This window comes from Syngnathus acus, chromosome 13 (genome assembly GCF_901709675.1).
Source record: "Syngnathus acus chromosome 13, fSynAcu1.2, whole genome shotgun sequence".
In the NCBI taxonomy this organism is placed as follows: Eukaryota; Metazoa; Chordata; class Actinopteri; order Syngnathiformes; family Syngnathidae; genus Syngnathus; species Syngnathus acus.
Genome location: NC_051098.1, coordinates 4,300,459 through 4,314,711, shown reverse-complemented (window position 1 = coordinate 4,314,711; position 14,253 = coordinate 4,300,459). Strand labels below are relative to the sequence as shown.

The 14,253-nt window shown below is 40.3% G+C and overlaps 1 protein-coding gene and 1 non-coding gene across 3 annotated transcripts in view; one reads left to right on the top strand and one right to left on the bottom strand.

Moving 5' to 3' along the window:
* LOC119132968 (alpha-2-macroglobulin-like protein 1) overlaps positions 1-14,253 on the bottom strand; it is a 63,812-nt gene that overhangs the window by 32,172 nt on the left and 17,387 nt on the right. For both annotated transcript variants that reach the window (XM_037268554.1, XM_037268555.1), the window contains exons 5-11: positions 7,374-7,394; positions 6,853-7,021; positions 6,683-6,767; positions 6,341-6,458; positions 4,704-4,818; positions 4,519-4,628; positions 3,545-3,700 (exon numbers count right to left, since the gene is read on the bottom strand). In XM_037268554.1, the coding sequence (XP_037124449.1) occupies positions 3,545-3,700; positions 4,519-4,628; positions 4,704-4,818; positions 6,341-6,458; positions 6,683-6,767; positions 6,853-7,021; positions 7,374-7,394 (774 nt within the window). The remainder of the gene's footprint in view (positions 1-3,544; positions 3,701-4,518; positions 4,629-4,703; positions 4,819-6,340; positions 6,459-6,682; positions 6,768-6,852; positions 7,022-7,373; positions 7,395-14,253) is intronic.
* On the top strand, positions 13,813-13,884 carry trnah-gug. Its single transcript has one exon. It is a non-coding gene; the product is annotated as a tRNA-His (tRNA).

Here is a 14,253-nt window from a genome sequence, read left to right as displayed (position 1 = left end):
CGCATCCGGCCCACGGGGCCGTTTAATCCGGCCCGCCAAACCTGAATAAATTGTATTATAAATTTTTTTGGGGGTCATTTTCCCTGCAATTACTATGTTTCCCCAGTAGATGGGGAAGCGCCCGCCCGCGCATTTACTCCCGGGAGCCGTGTCAGAAAGCTCGATGCACACTCACAAGTGCGTGTGCGTACTCAGTAGTACGTAGTAATTTCATCTATCAGTGCCGAAGTTCGAGTGTAGGCTGTGACGTCAATATTCTCGTAATTCGCGCGCTGAGTTTTCAGATACAGTTTTACGATAATGCCACCCACAAACCTTCCCCTGGAATCCTTCCATTAAAATGAGTGGCCCGAAGAAAAGAAAGGTGGACACTGAGTGCCGAATGTTAAAAAAGAGTGGACAATTTGGCTCGACCTACGGGTGTGAGAAGACGTTCAGCCACATGAACGTCAATAAAGCCCGTCACAGATCTAGGTTAACGGACCGACACCTCGGCTCTATCCTAAGAATTACCACAACAAATTTTACTCCAGACTATGATGCACTAGCAAAAAAGTAGTATACTATTGATTTCTTTATTACTTTATTTAGATGTATTCTTTCACTGATTCTTCAAGATGATGTATTTGGTCAGAATGTTTGCCGTTGGATGTGATTTCGCCTCATTAGATAAACATATTTCATAAATCTGACCTGCAGGCGCTGAAGTGATGGAAAATGTTATTCATCATAACAGTGTCGTATTTAATAAGAATCACTGATAATAGTTTTTTGGTGAAATATTTTTTTAATGCTGTTAATAAATGCATTTGTTTTCAAAAAGCTTTTTTTAATATCCATGCTTTAGTATCTACTAAAAGTAAAAACCTTTTATGGAATGACCTTTACATGTCATTTATATTACTTCACACAAACACTACATCCATCTGCTCCTGGTTCGGCCCCCCGGTCAAAATTTAGAACCCAATTCGGCCCGCAAGTCAAAAAGTTTGCCCACCCCTGGTCTAGTGTATATTTAAGTGGTCTTGTCCAAAACTGACTTGTTTTAATTTTTGCATATGATTTTACTTTTTTTAATTTTGAAATGTTTTATTGTGGAAATCTGTATACATAGTACTCTGTGAATAAAAAAAAAAAAAAAAAAAATGTGTTTGTTATATATACATAGATTGTTTGCATGGTAGTATTTTTTGTTTTATCAATACATCTGCTTTCATAACTGGTGCACAAGTGTACACACAATTGCTGGCGCCAACTACAGACCTTAGATATTTGAAGACATGCATGTTACATGAAAAAGCCCTGTCCCCCCATGACTTAGTTTGACCTGCTGAAAATCTGAATGCAAGAGTTCTGTGTAACACATCTCAAGCATGCAAAGTTGAAAAATTGTGTTTTGAGTCACGGAAATAAAGTTTACATTCATCTACTGTACCCATTTTGACCATGATTGTTAATGAACACAGAAAATCCTGGTGATAAAAACGAATACATTTAAAAATACACAAAGATATACGCGAAAATGAAAAGCACGCCAAATGGGTATTTAGTGGTGGAAGGGTGTGAACTGTGGAATTGTGAAAAGGCAGAATTGTTACCACAAACGACTTCTGACATCATTGTCATGGCAACGACTGCTCAGGTGGAGGCCCACGCATGCTCCTTGGCCCAGTCAAGACTGAACAACAACCTACAATTTTGTCTTGGGTCACATAATATAATTCACTTGTCCAATTTTTTCATGTGACAGCAACTGATTGCTACATATATATTTAGCAAGGAATTTAATTTGAAATCACAACTTATGGCAGATTGTGACATAATAATTTGTTTATGGCGTCACCGTGGACCACTGGTTGCCACGTCGCCTCACAGTTCAGAGGTTCAGGGTTTGAGCCTTCCTGTGTGTAGTTTGCATGTTATCCCGGCACCTGTGTATGTTTCCTTACTCTGGTTTTCTCCCACATTCCAAGGGCCAATTGACCACTGAGTGTGAATGCTTGTCTAGAGTGAACTGCCAACCAGTTCAGGGTGTCATAAGGAAGATATTTGATGTCCTGTAAAATCCAAAATAAGGCAATATTTTCAGAGGTTTAAGTGGGCATAAGGGGTCCCAAAACTACAGCCTACGGGCCAGAAGTTGTTCACCATTGGCATTCATTGCCTTTGGCGCTTGTTGTCGTCGCCATCTGCACTTGCTATTTTGCCATCCCGACCTCGTGTGCGCCTGTACAGCTGTCATTTGGAGACCGAAGAGCCAATGGATGTCAAGCACTGATGGCACCTTTAGGGTTTTTTACAGTTTGGCCACGTGATCGAGACAAGTACACGTATTGTACGTTACATTTTATTCCACCCTACTGCAGTTTCTTTTTTTCTATGAAGAACGAGGAGGATTATTTGGTTACCGATTCAGGGTGTCCCCCGTCTCCTGCCCGATGACTGCTGGGATAGGCTCCAGCACGCCCGAGACCCCCATGGGGACAAACGGTATAGAATATGGATGGATGGATAATAATAATAATACAACCAACAATCTAACAACAATTACAAAAAACAATGTCATTGTGTATGTGCATTTCTCTGGGGGAGGGACTTGTGTGCAATTCTGTTTTTGTATGTCTTAGTGTGATTTTGTTAAGTTGCCTTGTTTTTTAGGCAAATCTTTAAATGTTTATTTGATTGTAGTTCCATTTTCTTCTTCATTTTATATATGTAAAGATGGTGTTTGCAGTACACCAAATTCCAAAAAGATTAAGTTTGACCATTGCAGGTATTGGCGGTTCCCTCGTAGCTAGGTAGACGTCACTCAAGCCTTAAAGTCCCCTCTTGGAAAATTCCATCATAGAATAGAAAATCAATATTTGAAGTAATATTATGTTTTAGACATTAAAAGGCAACCCTTTGTTGGTATTGATTTAAGTATTTTGAAAATAACCAGAAATAGGAGGCCACTATGAGCCAGTGTAGTATGATAATGCCCTCTTAGTCAGGTATGTGTGTGTGCATGTATATACGCGCGCGCGCGCACGCACGCACACACACGCACGCACACACACACACACACACACACAGAAAAACAGACTTTACCCAAAAATTTGAACGGGCATTAAAAAAATGCAGTGTGAATCTAGATTGATGACTGTGTCCAGGAGACCATGTGACATGCTGGAAAAATACTGTGTCTGCGATATAGTTACAAATTATATTTCAGTTGCATAGCTCCTTCATTAATCACTAATTAATTTCATGGTGCCTGGTATTTAAACCACATCAGAGCATACAGTACGGTTATTTGACGCTCCAACTAATGTTTGCATATAAAAACACCAATAAGTACTAACTGCACCTAAAAATGATATTTACAAAATATTTTAATGAATGAGGAGCCCTGCCTTACAATTGCAACCAAACCAACCAACCTAACCCTATCTCTTTATCTAACTACTAATTTGGTGTTGAGCCTTGCATATTTTTTGAAAATTTTTTTTATTATTCAAGTGTGGTTCTACAGTGACCTAAAAACAACACATTAGTCACAAACCTTAAGATTCACATTGTTCCTCCAGTTGCTGGTGTCCAGTGAGAACGAGGCCACACCTTTTGTGTTTGTGATGAGTGTTACGTTGACCGAGTCTGGGGCAAATAAGTACACAGGCTCATTGGCCACAGGTTTTTTGTCTGGACCAGTCATTTGGACCTGCAAACAAAATGCATGAGGACAAAACGTTCAGTCATTAAAGATTTTATGAATTCTACAGATGTACAAACATTAAACCTTTGTCAGTCAGTGAAACCATGGTTATTTAAATTGCCTATAAAATGTCCACACCATGCCTGTTTATGATGTGATTTTAGAGGTGTGGTCAAGTATGCTTTGGCCTGAGTCGTACTTTGGCATCTTGGGTGGCTTACTGGATGCTGATTAGCAGGAGACCCTGATGCGCTACTAAAAAAGTGACGACAGTGCCATTGTCTTCTAACAATAATGTATGAGTGACAAGTAAACTGATTTTGCAAAATCACCTCAATAGACAAAACTCAAAATCTAAGGAAAAAAATCATTCAAATTCATTTAGCTCCTATCCCACTGAGCCGCTAACACCGTTTTTTGAAGGCAGCAAATGTGACAGAAATTGTCTGGTTTCATTCAAGGTTGCAAATGTTCGTAAAACGTTCAACAGACATTTATTCGGCAAATGTTTTAGTGATTTTTCTTGTTGTTAGGTTTATTTTGAACATGTACAATATACCCTTGCGACAAGAAAATGACAACGAACGTCTGCTAGATTCTGGCAATCGTTTGTGCGACCTTGAACAAACCCTGCCGAGAGCGCACCCATCGGCTGCCTTCAAAAACACTCGCAATTGTTCGCCCCTCAGTGGGCTTTACAGTGGTGTATTGATGAAATACACAGTCCAAACATCACTGGACATGACTGTACTTCAACTGCTTCCTTTGAATCATTGATTGGACATGGTTTTATGTGGACTTTTATAACACTTAAAAGAGACTACCTTTCCCTCAAATGGGATCCCAGGCTTGTACGCTTGAGCTACGTCTTCAAAAGTGACTGTTCTGATACGGGCACTGAAAGTTGTCCGCCCTGTACCTATCAGGATCACTCCTAAGTAGGAAATATGATTAGAAGTTACAAACAGGCTTCAGGTTCTATGGGTAGTAAAACATTTCACCATCTTACCTGTGCCATGCTCCTCCATTTCAGCATCCACCACAAAACTATCTTCATGTGTATTCTCATTGAGTGCAAAATCTGCCATGCCCACTATTTCTGTAGCACAGCCACTGTCATCGGTCTGGAAGACACAAGGTTCGACAATAAGCCTTTTCAGGTAGTGGCCCTGTCGGGGTACCAAGAGTCAAATTGCAATTGCACTGCCAAAACCAGCACTGGCCCTGGTGTCTCCGGGAAAGTGAACTTGGAGGTACAAAGATTAGGCCTGATTCCAGCGATTCATGATACAATAAGTTTAAATTATTTCTGTCTTCGAGAAGGTATTACTTCTGTCTAGTTTATTGTCTGCAGGTTTAATTTGGGTGGCAGGGCATCTACCGTAATTTCCGGACTATAATCCACTACTTTCTGCTCAAATTTTGAACCCTGCGGCTTGTCGTCCGGTGCGGCATATCTATGGATTTTTCATGATTTTTGTGATGACTTGATCACTTTTATTCACTCGTAAAAAGGCTGTGGACCGCTGTTGTGCGGCACCACTTTGCTGGGTGGAGGGATATGTGACACGGTCACTGGGGAGAAGAGTGGTGTGTTGATCGTTGTCCGTCCACCAGGCAAATAGTGCCATATAATTCACACAAAGAAGAGAGAACGAGATCAAGACGGACATTACTGAAGAAAGGAAGATTTTATACACAAACCCTCATTATGGGGGACAAAAGAAATGCATATGATGCCGCTTTTAAGTTAAAGGCAGTCGATTTGGCTCTTAACTAAGGTACTAGAGCCGCTCACGCACTGTAAAGGTTTCTTCCGGTCACTAGGGGGCACTGGGCTATTGTTGATGACATCTTGTTGCATCACCCTTTTCTTTATTTCCCGGTCACGTCCACTCTAGAGCCATACGTGTAGCTCGCTATTTTAATGTAACTTAGTGCTTTGTGCATGAATGAAATTAGCAAGGACAGACCCTCATCATGGAAAATGCTACAAGAAACGTATAAAAGCGACAACAAAAGAGAGACTGAGAAAGTGTGTGGCGAAGTATATCTCACGCTATTCCAATCCGACACTGAGGAGGAAGACTTTGATGGTTTCAGTGCTAGGTTTTTACTAGCCCTTTTTTTACTTTTACTGGTATGTTTTTTTAACCAGCCCTATTAGTGCTGTGTCACTTCGGTGTTGCTGCGGTATTACTGCCGTGTCACAGGCAGTGTTTGGAAAGAAATGTTTAGGTATGTTATTAAAACTTTAAAAAGGCTTTCTGTGTACCATCTTTCTTTGTAAATAACTCGCATGCACACTTCCGTGTTGCTGCGGTACTAAACTTTAAAAAGGCTTTCTGTGTACCGTCTTTAGTTGTAAATAACTCGCTTGACCATGCGGGTTATTTATGAAAAAACCTAAATTTTTGGCGATTTTTGGCTGGTGCGATTTATAATCAGGTGCGGGTAATAGTCCGGAAATTACGGTAATTAATTTGTCGGGCCCTAAAGCGTTGAACGTCAGATAGCCCTAGTCATGTGGTGGCACATTGGGCCTCTGTTAATGTCAAAACCCGAAGAGCAATTCAAGGTTTACAACATGAAGCAATTCAAGGTTTACAACATGAAGAAACTGACATTAGTAATTGTACTACTCACTGTCAGTTTATATGGCCTGCAGATGTTTGTCCCCGCCAGGGAATGCCCGTAAAAGTGAACAGCATTCCTACAACACACCGCTTTGACCGAGCCAAGAACTGGTTTTCCGTAAGTGTATCTGCGGGAAGAAGCAAAAGTAAATTTCATACAGACATTTTTATCTTTGTGGTTTGTAACTCGCAGCAATGACAATTGCTATTGGCTGAAAAGAAAAGAATTATTACACTGAAATTGCATTAGTTTCTGACGAGTTACAAGATATTTATGAAAAACATTATCTTTGTGTAGCTTTTTTCTTTTTACAAAAAGTGAGGATAAAAATAGTCAAATGAAAACACTTACTTTCCACATATCTTAAGGGTGACCTGCTCATCGAGGATTGAAATCACACTCGGGAGGTGAACAGTGACCTCAAATTTGGGTAAAACTAAATGAATAAAGAAAAACAAATGAAGATTAACAAAAAAGCATAGGTTAAGCTAGCACCGTATTCATATTATGTTATAGCAGACCATATTGCTTGATGTCAAAGCTGTGGGAAATTTTCTCTCCTTTGTCGGTGGTGGCAGTAATTACGTAAGTTCCTTCTGCTGCCTCTGGAATCATGGCATGGGAAAGATCAAGGATTCCAGCGGTAACAAATTTATCCAACCACTGAGCAATTCGATTGGAATTAGGATCCTAAATGAAGAAGACAGAAGTGTGCTTATAGACCCTGAAGGAATAATGTACTTGCAAGTGATCCATCACCACACGACCTGAAGAGGGTGTCCCATGAGCAATAAGAATTCCTGCTTTAATGAAAGTCTCATTTAGACAGAAATCTTACATTGGGTTCCCTCTGTATGTTGGTTAAAATGCCTATAGCACATGCAGCCGTCATTTTCCTGAGATTCCTACCGATGATCCAGTGAAGTCCCTCTTGAAGCAACACACTGACTATATCATGTTTCAAATGTTACAAAACTGTGACTCTAAGCCATTCAATCAAGTGAAGACAATTTGTCATTGTGACTCAAAATGGGATTCTTACCTGGAGCTCCACAACTTTGTACTGAAAAAGAACAAATAAGGCAAACTCATTAGGTGCTTGTAAACACAACATCACAACATAACAGTCATTTAAAAATTCCATGCAAAGGTACGGTGATGCGGTGACATCAGAGTAATCCTGTTCGACATAACCATTTGCAAGTCTTAAAGAAACAAACAATGGAGAGCCAGAAATGGGCACACATAATTTTAGTAACAGGCAGCAAAATAGTCTACCCCTTCTAGTGTTTCAGGGCAAAAATTGAGTTTATAATTTATATACAGTCCAGACTAAAATTATTCATACCCCATGAATAATTGCAGGCTTAAATGTAAACTAGTCTATTTGCAATAGCGAGAAGTCTACAGTCAAGACCAAAATTATTCATACCCCTGAGGTATGAATAAGTTCGAGCTTGACTGTATGTGAAAACTTTAGCTGTTGAAATTAAGCCCGTGTATGATATATGTATACTACCTTCAGCCAGAAATGTATGAAGAGCGTGTGAATAAATTACGGTACTTAAAAATTGACAAGAGTGTTGCACAATCTCAAAACAAGATTAACATATCAATATGGTAGATCATACTGCCCATATACTCTAAAATAAGTAACTTCAGTAGCTGCTTTCCATTTTATGACACACAAGCGCGGTGCTCTTAAATGCACATTGTTATTAGCTATTCCACCAACTATTGTCTCCACTTTCCTGTAATCTAAACTCAGCAATAGTATTTGTTATGGAGCCGATTTGGCAATGTTTTCTTAAAGCCAACGAACAGTTAAGATATGAATGGATGTGAATTTTAGTTTACAAAAGTTTGCTGTTCCTATTCTGATGGGTGAGCTGGGGCTCTGTAAGGGGGGAAAAAGACGACAATTCCAAAGTCCCATGACAAACAAAGGTAGTGGAGGGTAGTATTTTCAGTTTGTATCATTGACTTGACATGGCCCAAATTAAAAACAAATTCACAGGACCATCTTTGTTTACTGTTATTTGCACATGTGGTTGAAGTTAAATAAGCATTTGATTTTTAAGTCTTTCTGAAGATGTTTTTGCATACCGTATTTTCTGGACTATAAGTCACTGTTTTTTTTTTTTCATGGTTTGGCCGGGGATGCAAAATATAATAAGGAGCGACTTATATGTGAAATTGTTAACACATTAACATTGATCATTAACACATTACCGTAATTTTCGGACTATAAGTCGCGTTTTTTTTCATAGTTTGGGTGGGGGGGCGACTTATACTGAGGAGCGACTTATATGTGAATTTTTTCACAAATTTTCAAAATTCAAAAAAAAAAAAAAGAAAAAAAAAGTTAAACTGCGATAAACAAACGGCGATGTAGCAAGGGATTACTGTAATTTGAATTTCAAGTGACGTCAGTGGCGCGGCGCGGCGGTTGTTTACATAAAGGACAAAGATTCGATCACGGGATGACGAAGATGACGAAGGGCCCCATGTACTACCGGCATCATTAGCGGCTTTGTTTCTAAGTGACACGGAGGACGAAGAGTTGGAAGGATTTAAGGATTTGGAGTGACACAGAAGGTTTGAAAAACTATTATGGCTTGTACACACGCCCGGTCCTACTCTACGGAGCTTTCTTTCACCTCTGTAGATTGAAGTCGGGGGCCGGCGCTCGGCCGGGTGGCTGTCCGGGGACGGTGGATGGGGCTCGGACATGGCTTTTACGCAAGCCCGGTCCTATTCCATGGGGCTCTCTTCCACCTCCGTGGCTGGAAGTGCCACCTCCGGGGATGGAAGTCCACACCGCCACACACCTGGAAGTCGACGCCGGTGCTTGGGGCCGTGTGGTGGTGAACTATTTATGTTATAGTTATTTGATATATTTTATTTCGTATAGCAACTTGTATATGTTTTTATCGTTACAGTTCAGTACTTGTTGGCTCGTTGAACTCTTGTTTTGTTAAATAAAGAGACGTTTACCAAACCCATGTCTTTCCTTGTACTTTGTTAACGCTATAATATAGTTATATACTAGATCTGTGGAACAACGACGAGGCTGACGTCAGGGCGCATGCGCGGCGTTGTTGACAAAGGACGAGGAATTTGATCGATGGATTTAATGATTTGGAGTGACACAGATGGTTTGATAATATTGCTATTGTGATAATATGTTGTTATTTGATATATACTTTATATATATCGTTATATGGGTCTGTGGAATATTTAGAATATTTAGACGTCAGCGGCGCGGCGCATACGCGGCATCGTTTCCATAAAGGACGATCGATGGATTTAATGAATTGGAGTGACACAGAAGGTTTTATAAACGTGTTATTTATGTAATAGTTATTTGAATAACTCTGAATGTTACGTCAGGCCCGTTCTCAGCTCTTCGTTTGTGTTTATGTCACGTTAGCATACCTATCGTTTCGCCTGTTGTTGCTCGTTCATGTCTGTTCTTGGTGTTGGATTTTGTCGAATACATTTCCCCCAAAATGCGACTTGTACTCCGGAGCGACTTATATATGTTTTCTTTCATGTTATTGTGCATTTTATGGCTAATGCGACCTATATTCCGGAGCGACTTTTAGTCTGAAAATTACGGTACTTACTACTTACAACTTACTAGTATAGTTTATCTTACTGGTATAGTTTATTGCTTCACATGTTATTTTCACTTTAAACTGTATGAGGGCGCTCTCAGCCTGTGGAATAATTGGAACTGCAACTGACGATGGGTCTGACGTAAGCCACGTAGTAGAGGACGCACAGCATCTACTTCCAGAGTCAGCGGAGTTTTTTATAAGTGACACAGATAGTTATGTTATAGTTATTTGCTATATAGTTTATATATAGTTATATAGGCCTGTGGAATAATTGGAACCGCAACTGACGATGAGTCCACATGTACTTTCAGAGTCAGCAGCAGCGCTTTTTTTTAAGTGACACAGAGGACAACAATTTCGATGGATTTAATGATTTGGAGTTACACGGATGGTTCAATAAAATTGTTATTTATGTTATAGGGATTTGATATATAGTTTATATAGTTATATAGGCCTGTGGAATAATTGAAACCAGAACTGATCTCTTTAGCTGCTGTGCCGGAGCACACAAAACATCCAGCAATCCTTCCGAAGGACCTACATATTACCACATTGATCTTAAGAGACACAAAAGGAAGAGTTTACACGCTCTCCCAGTTACGACAAAAATATTGGATACGCTCTACCAACTCAATAGTGAGAAAGTTTCTGTCAAGGTGTGTGGTCTGCAGAAAAGTTAAAGTTAAACCTTTAAAACAGAAGATGACGCATTCTCCAGAAGACAGACTTCTGCCTGAGAACCCTCCCTTCACTAACGTGGGTGTTGACTACTTTGGGCCATTTGAAATAAGACAAAGCCGCAGTTCAGTTAAAAGCCACGGTGTGTTGTTTACCTGTCTTACAATGAAAGCAGTGCACATAGAGATTGCACACACATTTCACACAGATTCTTGTCTGAATGCCATCAGACGTTTTGTGTGCAGAAGAGGACCGGTGTCAATCATGCGCTCAGATAATGGCATAAACCTAGTGGCCGTTGAGCGTGAGCTCCGACACCCGTCAAGGACAGGCCGAATTTTCGCCATTTGGGTCCGGCCGCAGAACCAGGCTCGGACGGTTCGTTAGACATCCACCGCTGACACTTAAAAAATATTCCCAAATTCTGAACGACCAACCACAAAGGAGAGGCCGAATTTTCGTCATTTGGGTCTGACCGGACAGCGATTCAAGAGTGGAACCAGTCCAAGATGTCAGATTCCCCGACACAAAGAGGAATTCAGTGAATATTCCATTCACCTTCTGGTTCTCACTTTGGGAAAATTTGGGAAAGGCAGATCAGATTAATCAGAAAGGTTCCCCGGTCTGTGCTCAAGCAACAGTGATGACAGTCAGTGATGAATGCTTGCTGACACAGATGTCACTGTTGAATAACAGACCACTAACTACAATGACAGACAATCCAAGAGATCCTAAACCGTTAACCCCTAACCACTTGCTACTAATGAAGAAGCAACCAGTTCTTCCCCTTGGACTGTTACACAAAGAGGACTCTTATTCTTGCCGTCGATGGATAAGACGATGTTCTTTGAATTGAAATAAGACTGAAAAAGTGGGGGCCGTCTTACATTCGGTGTTTAGACATTATACCCATTCACTTGTGCGCAGCGGTAGGTTAAAGGTTGCTGGTATCGACTGAGTATGTTGCTGTGATCATGTGCGTCTTTGACACAAAGTGAGTACCGTAATTTTCGGACTATAAGTCGCTCCGGAGTATAAGTCGCACCAGCCATAAAATGCCCAAAAATGTGAAAAAAAACATATATAAGTCGCTCCGGAGTATAAGTCGCATTTTGGGGGCAATTTATTCGACAAAATCCAACAGAGGACATGTCCAGAGGATATGGCGCTTTAAAGTGTTAATTACTTTATTTGATTTTTTCTCTCTATTTTTCATGTTTTGAATATGTTCAAGATAAAGATATCAAAGCATGTGAAGTGATCAACTATACTAAAAATAACATGTGAAGTGGTCAACTATACTTGTAAGTAAGTGATGTGTTAATGATCAAGTAAAAATTTGTGGAAAAAAACATATATAAGTCGCTCCTGAGTATAAGTCGCCCCCCCACCCAAACTATGAAAAAAACCGCGACTTATAGTCCGAAAATTACGGTATATACATTTCATTGTTACTACTGTCCACTGTTGTGCCGTTTTGTCTGATCGCGGTTTGCTTCATGTGCGTGCCTTTTGATTGACAGCTCCGACGCGCTCCTTTAAGTTTGCCTCGCATCGTATGAGTAGCCGTTACGCAGCGCCACAGCGACTAACAGTCGCCAGCAAATGTATTTTGTTGCCTCGATGTTTGGTGTGTTGCAGAGAGTATTTCATTATTGTTATTTAGTGTAGCAGAACCGTTACGCGCAGTTAGTTACTATGTAATGTGTGCGTCTACTAGTGTTGTGTGATGCCAGAAGGGTTAGAACCACACACATACACACACACACACACGCACACAAACACACACACGCACACACACACACACACACACACGTCACACATACACGCACACCCCACACACCCTTCACACGCTTCATACAATAATCACACACACAAGAATCACATTCACACACCCAAAGACTCACCCATGTAAACTACACATGGATGCTCTCACATCCTTACGACCTATACCTTGTGCCTATACCAGCGGTGGGCAAACTTTTTGACTGGCGGGCCGAATTGGTTTGTAAATTTTGACCGGAGGGGGGCCGAACCAGGAGCACATGGATGGCACATGGATTTGTGTGAAGTAATAGAAATTACAGTGGAGCCTCGGTTTTCGACCACAATCCGTTCCAGAAGGCTGTTCGAGAAGTGAATCGTTCGAATTCGGAATCATGTATTCCCATACTAATACTGGAAAAAAGATTAATCCGTTCCAAGCCAAAAATGCTTTTTTAAAGCAGGTTTTCATTATTTTACACCATAAACTGCATAACTAAGTGAGTAGGTAATGTAAAAATAAATAATATAAATAATAAACTGAATTAATAGAGTAGGCTAGGCTGGGGAATGTATTGCTGTATCTGTAGCAACTCGCTTGCGTGTTTCATTCTAATAGTAAAATATATCTTTTTAAATTGTGAGGGAAAAAAAAGCACATCAAAACATTTTTTTTATTTTTTAGCAATGAAAGACAACATTTCAAAGATCATGTGAAAGAAAACAGCAAAAACGTTTTCTTAATTTCAAAAAGGTAAGCACAGTTGCCCCTCTCACAACATCACTTCCTTTAAGAGCATCTTTGTTTTTCAGGATCGAGCTTATTGTTGATTTTGCCATGCAAAACACCCGCGCCAACTCTGACACACCCACACCGGACTCATATTTTGCGATTAATTCTTTTTTAAATTCAACTGTTTTGCGCACTACTTTCCTCTTTTCGCCATGATCAGCTTTACTGCTCCCACTTGTTTCCTTTGGAGGCATGATTAGAGTTGATGCAATCCTCAGAGTAACAAGAATGTAATAACGAACGGAGTCAGTTGGCATGCGGGTCTTCTCGGCTCATCTCGCGAGGTTCGACAATCGAAATTTCGTCCGACATCTGAAGCAAAAAAATCGCGAATTTTTTGTTCGAATACCGATTTGTTCGAGAACTGGGACGTTCGAAAACCGAGGCTCCACTGTACATGTAAAGGTCATTGCATAAAAGGTTTTTACTTTTAGTAGGTAGTATAGCATGGATATTCAAAAACAGCTTTTTGAAAACAAACACATTTATTAACAGCATTAAAAAATATTTCACCATAAAACTACTATCAGTAATTCTCATTAAATACGACAGTTATTTTGACTAACTAGGCACTTCCGCGCCTGTTGGTCAGACTTGTGAAATTTAATACAAGGTGCATATTGGCCATGATCGTATAGTGGTTAGTACTCTGCGTTGTGGCCGCAGCAACCCCGGTTCAAATCCGGGTCATGGCATAATCAATTTACGTTATTGTCCCTTGCTCAGTATTGCTAACTCGCCATATTTTAGACAATGACAATTTTCCACACAAGTTTACGGTCGATAGCCGTAGGGCGAGTGGCGCAATGGATAAAGCATCATTGCAGATTCAAATAATGTCACCTATTTTCTTTTTTTTTTTTTCAGTTTTGCGAAAGTGTTACCCACAAGCTTACAAACCGCATATTCCCGTGGGGCTAGTGGAGCAATGGGTAACGCATCTGTCTACGGAGCCGAAGATTCTAGGACTCCTGGCTAGCTCACATGCCATTTTGTGATCAACATTAGCTATGTGTACTTTTGGGTTGAAGTAACTCACAGACACAGTCAACAAAAAAGACTTT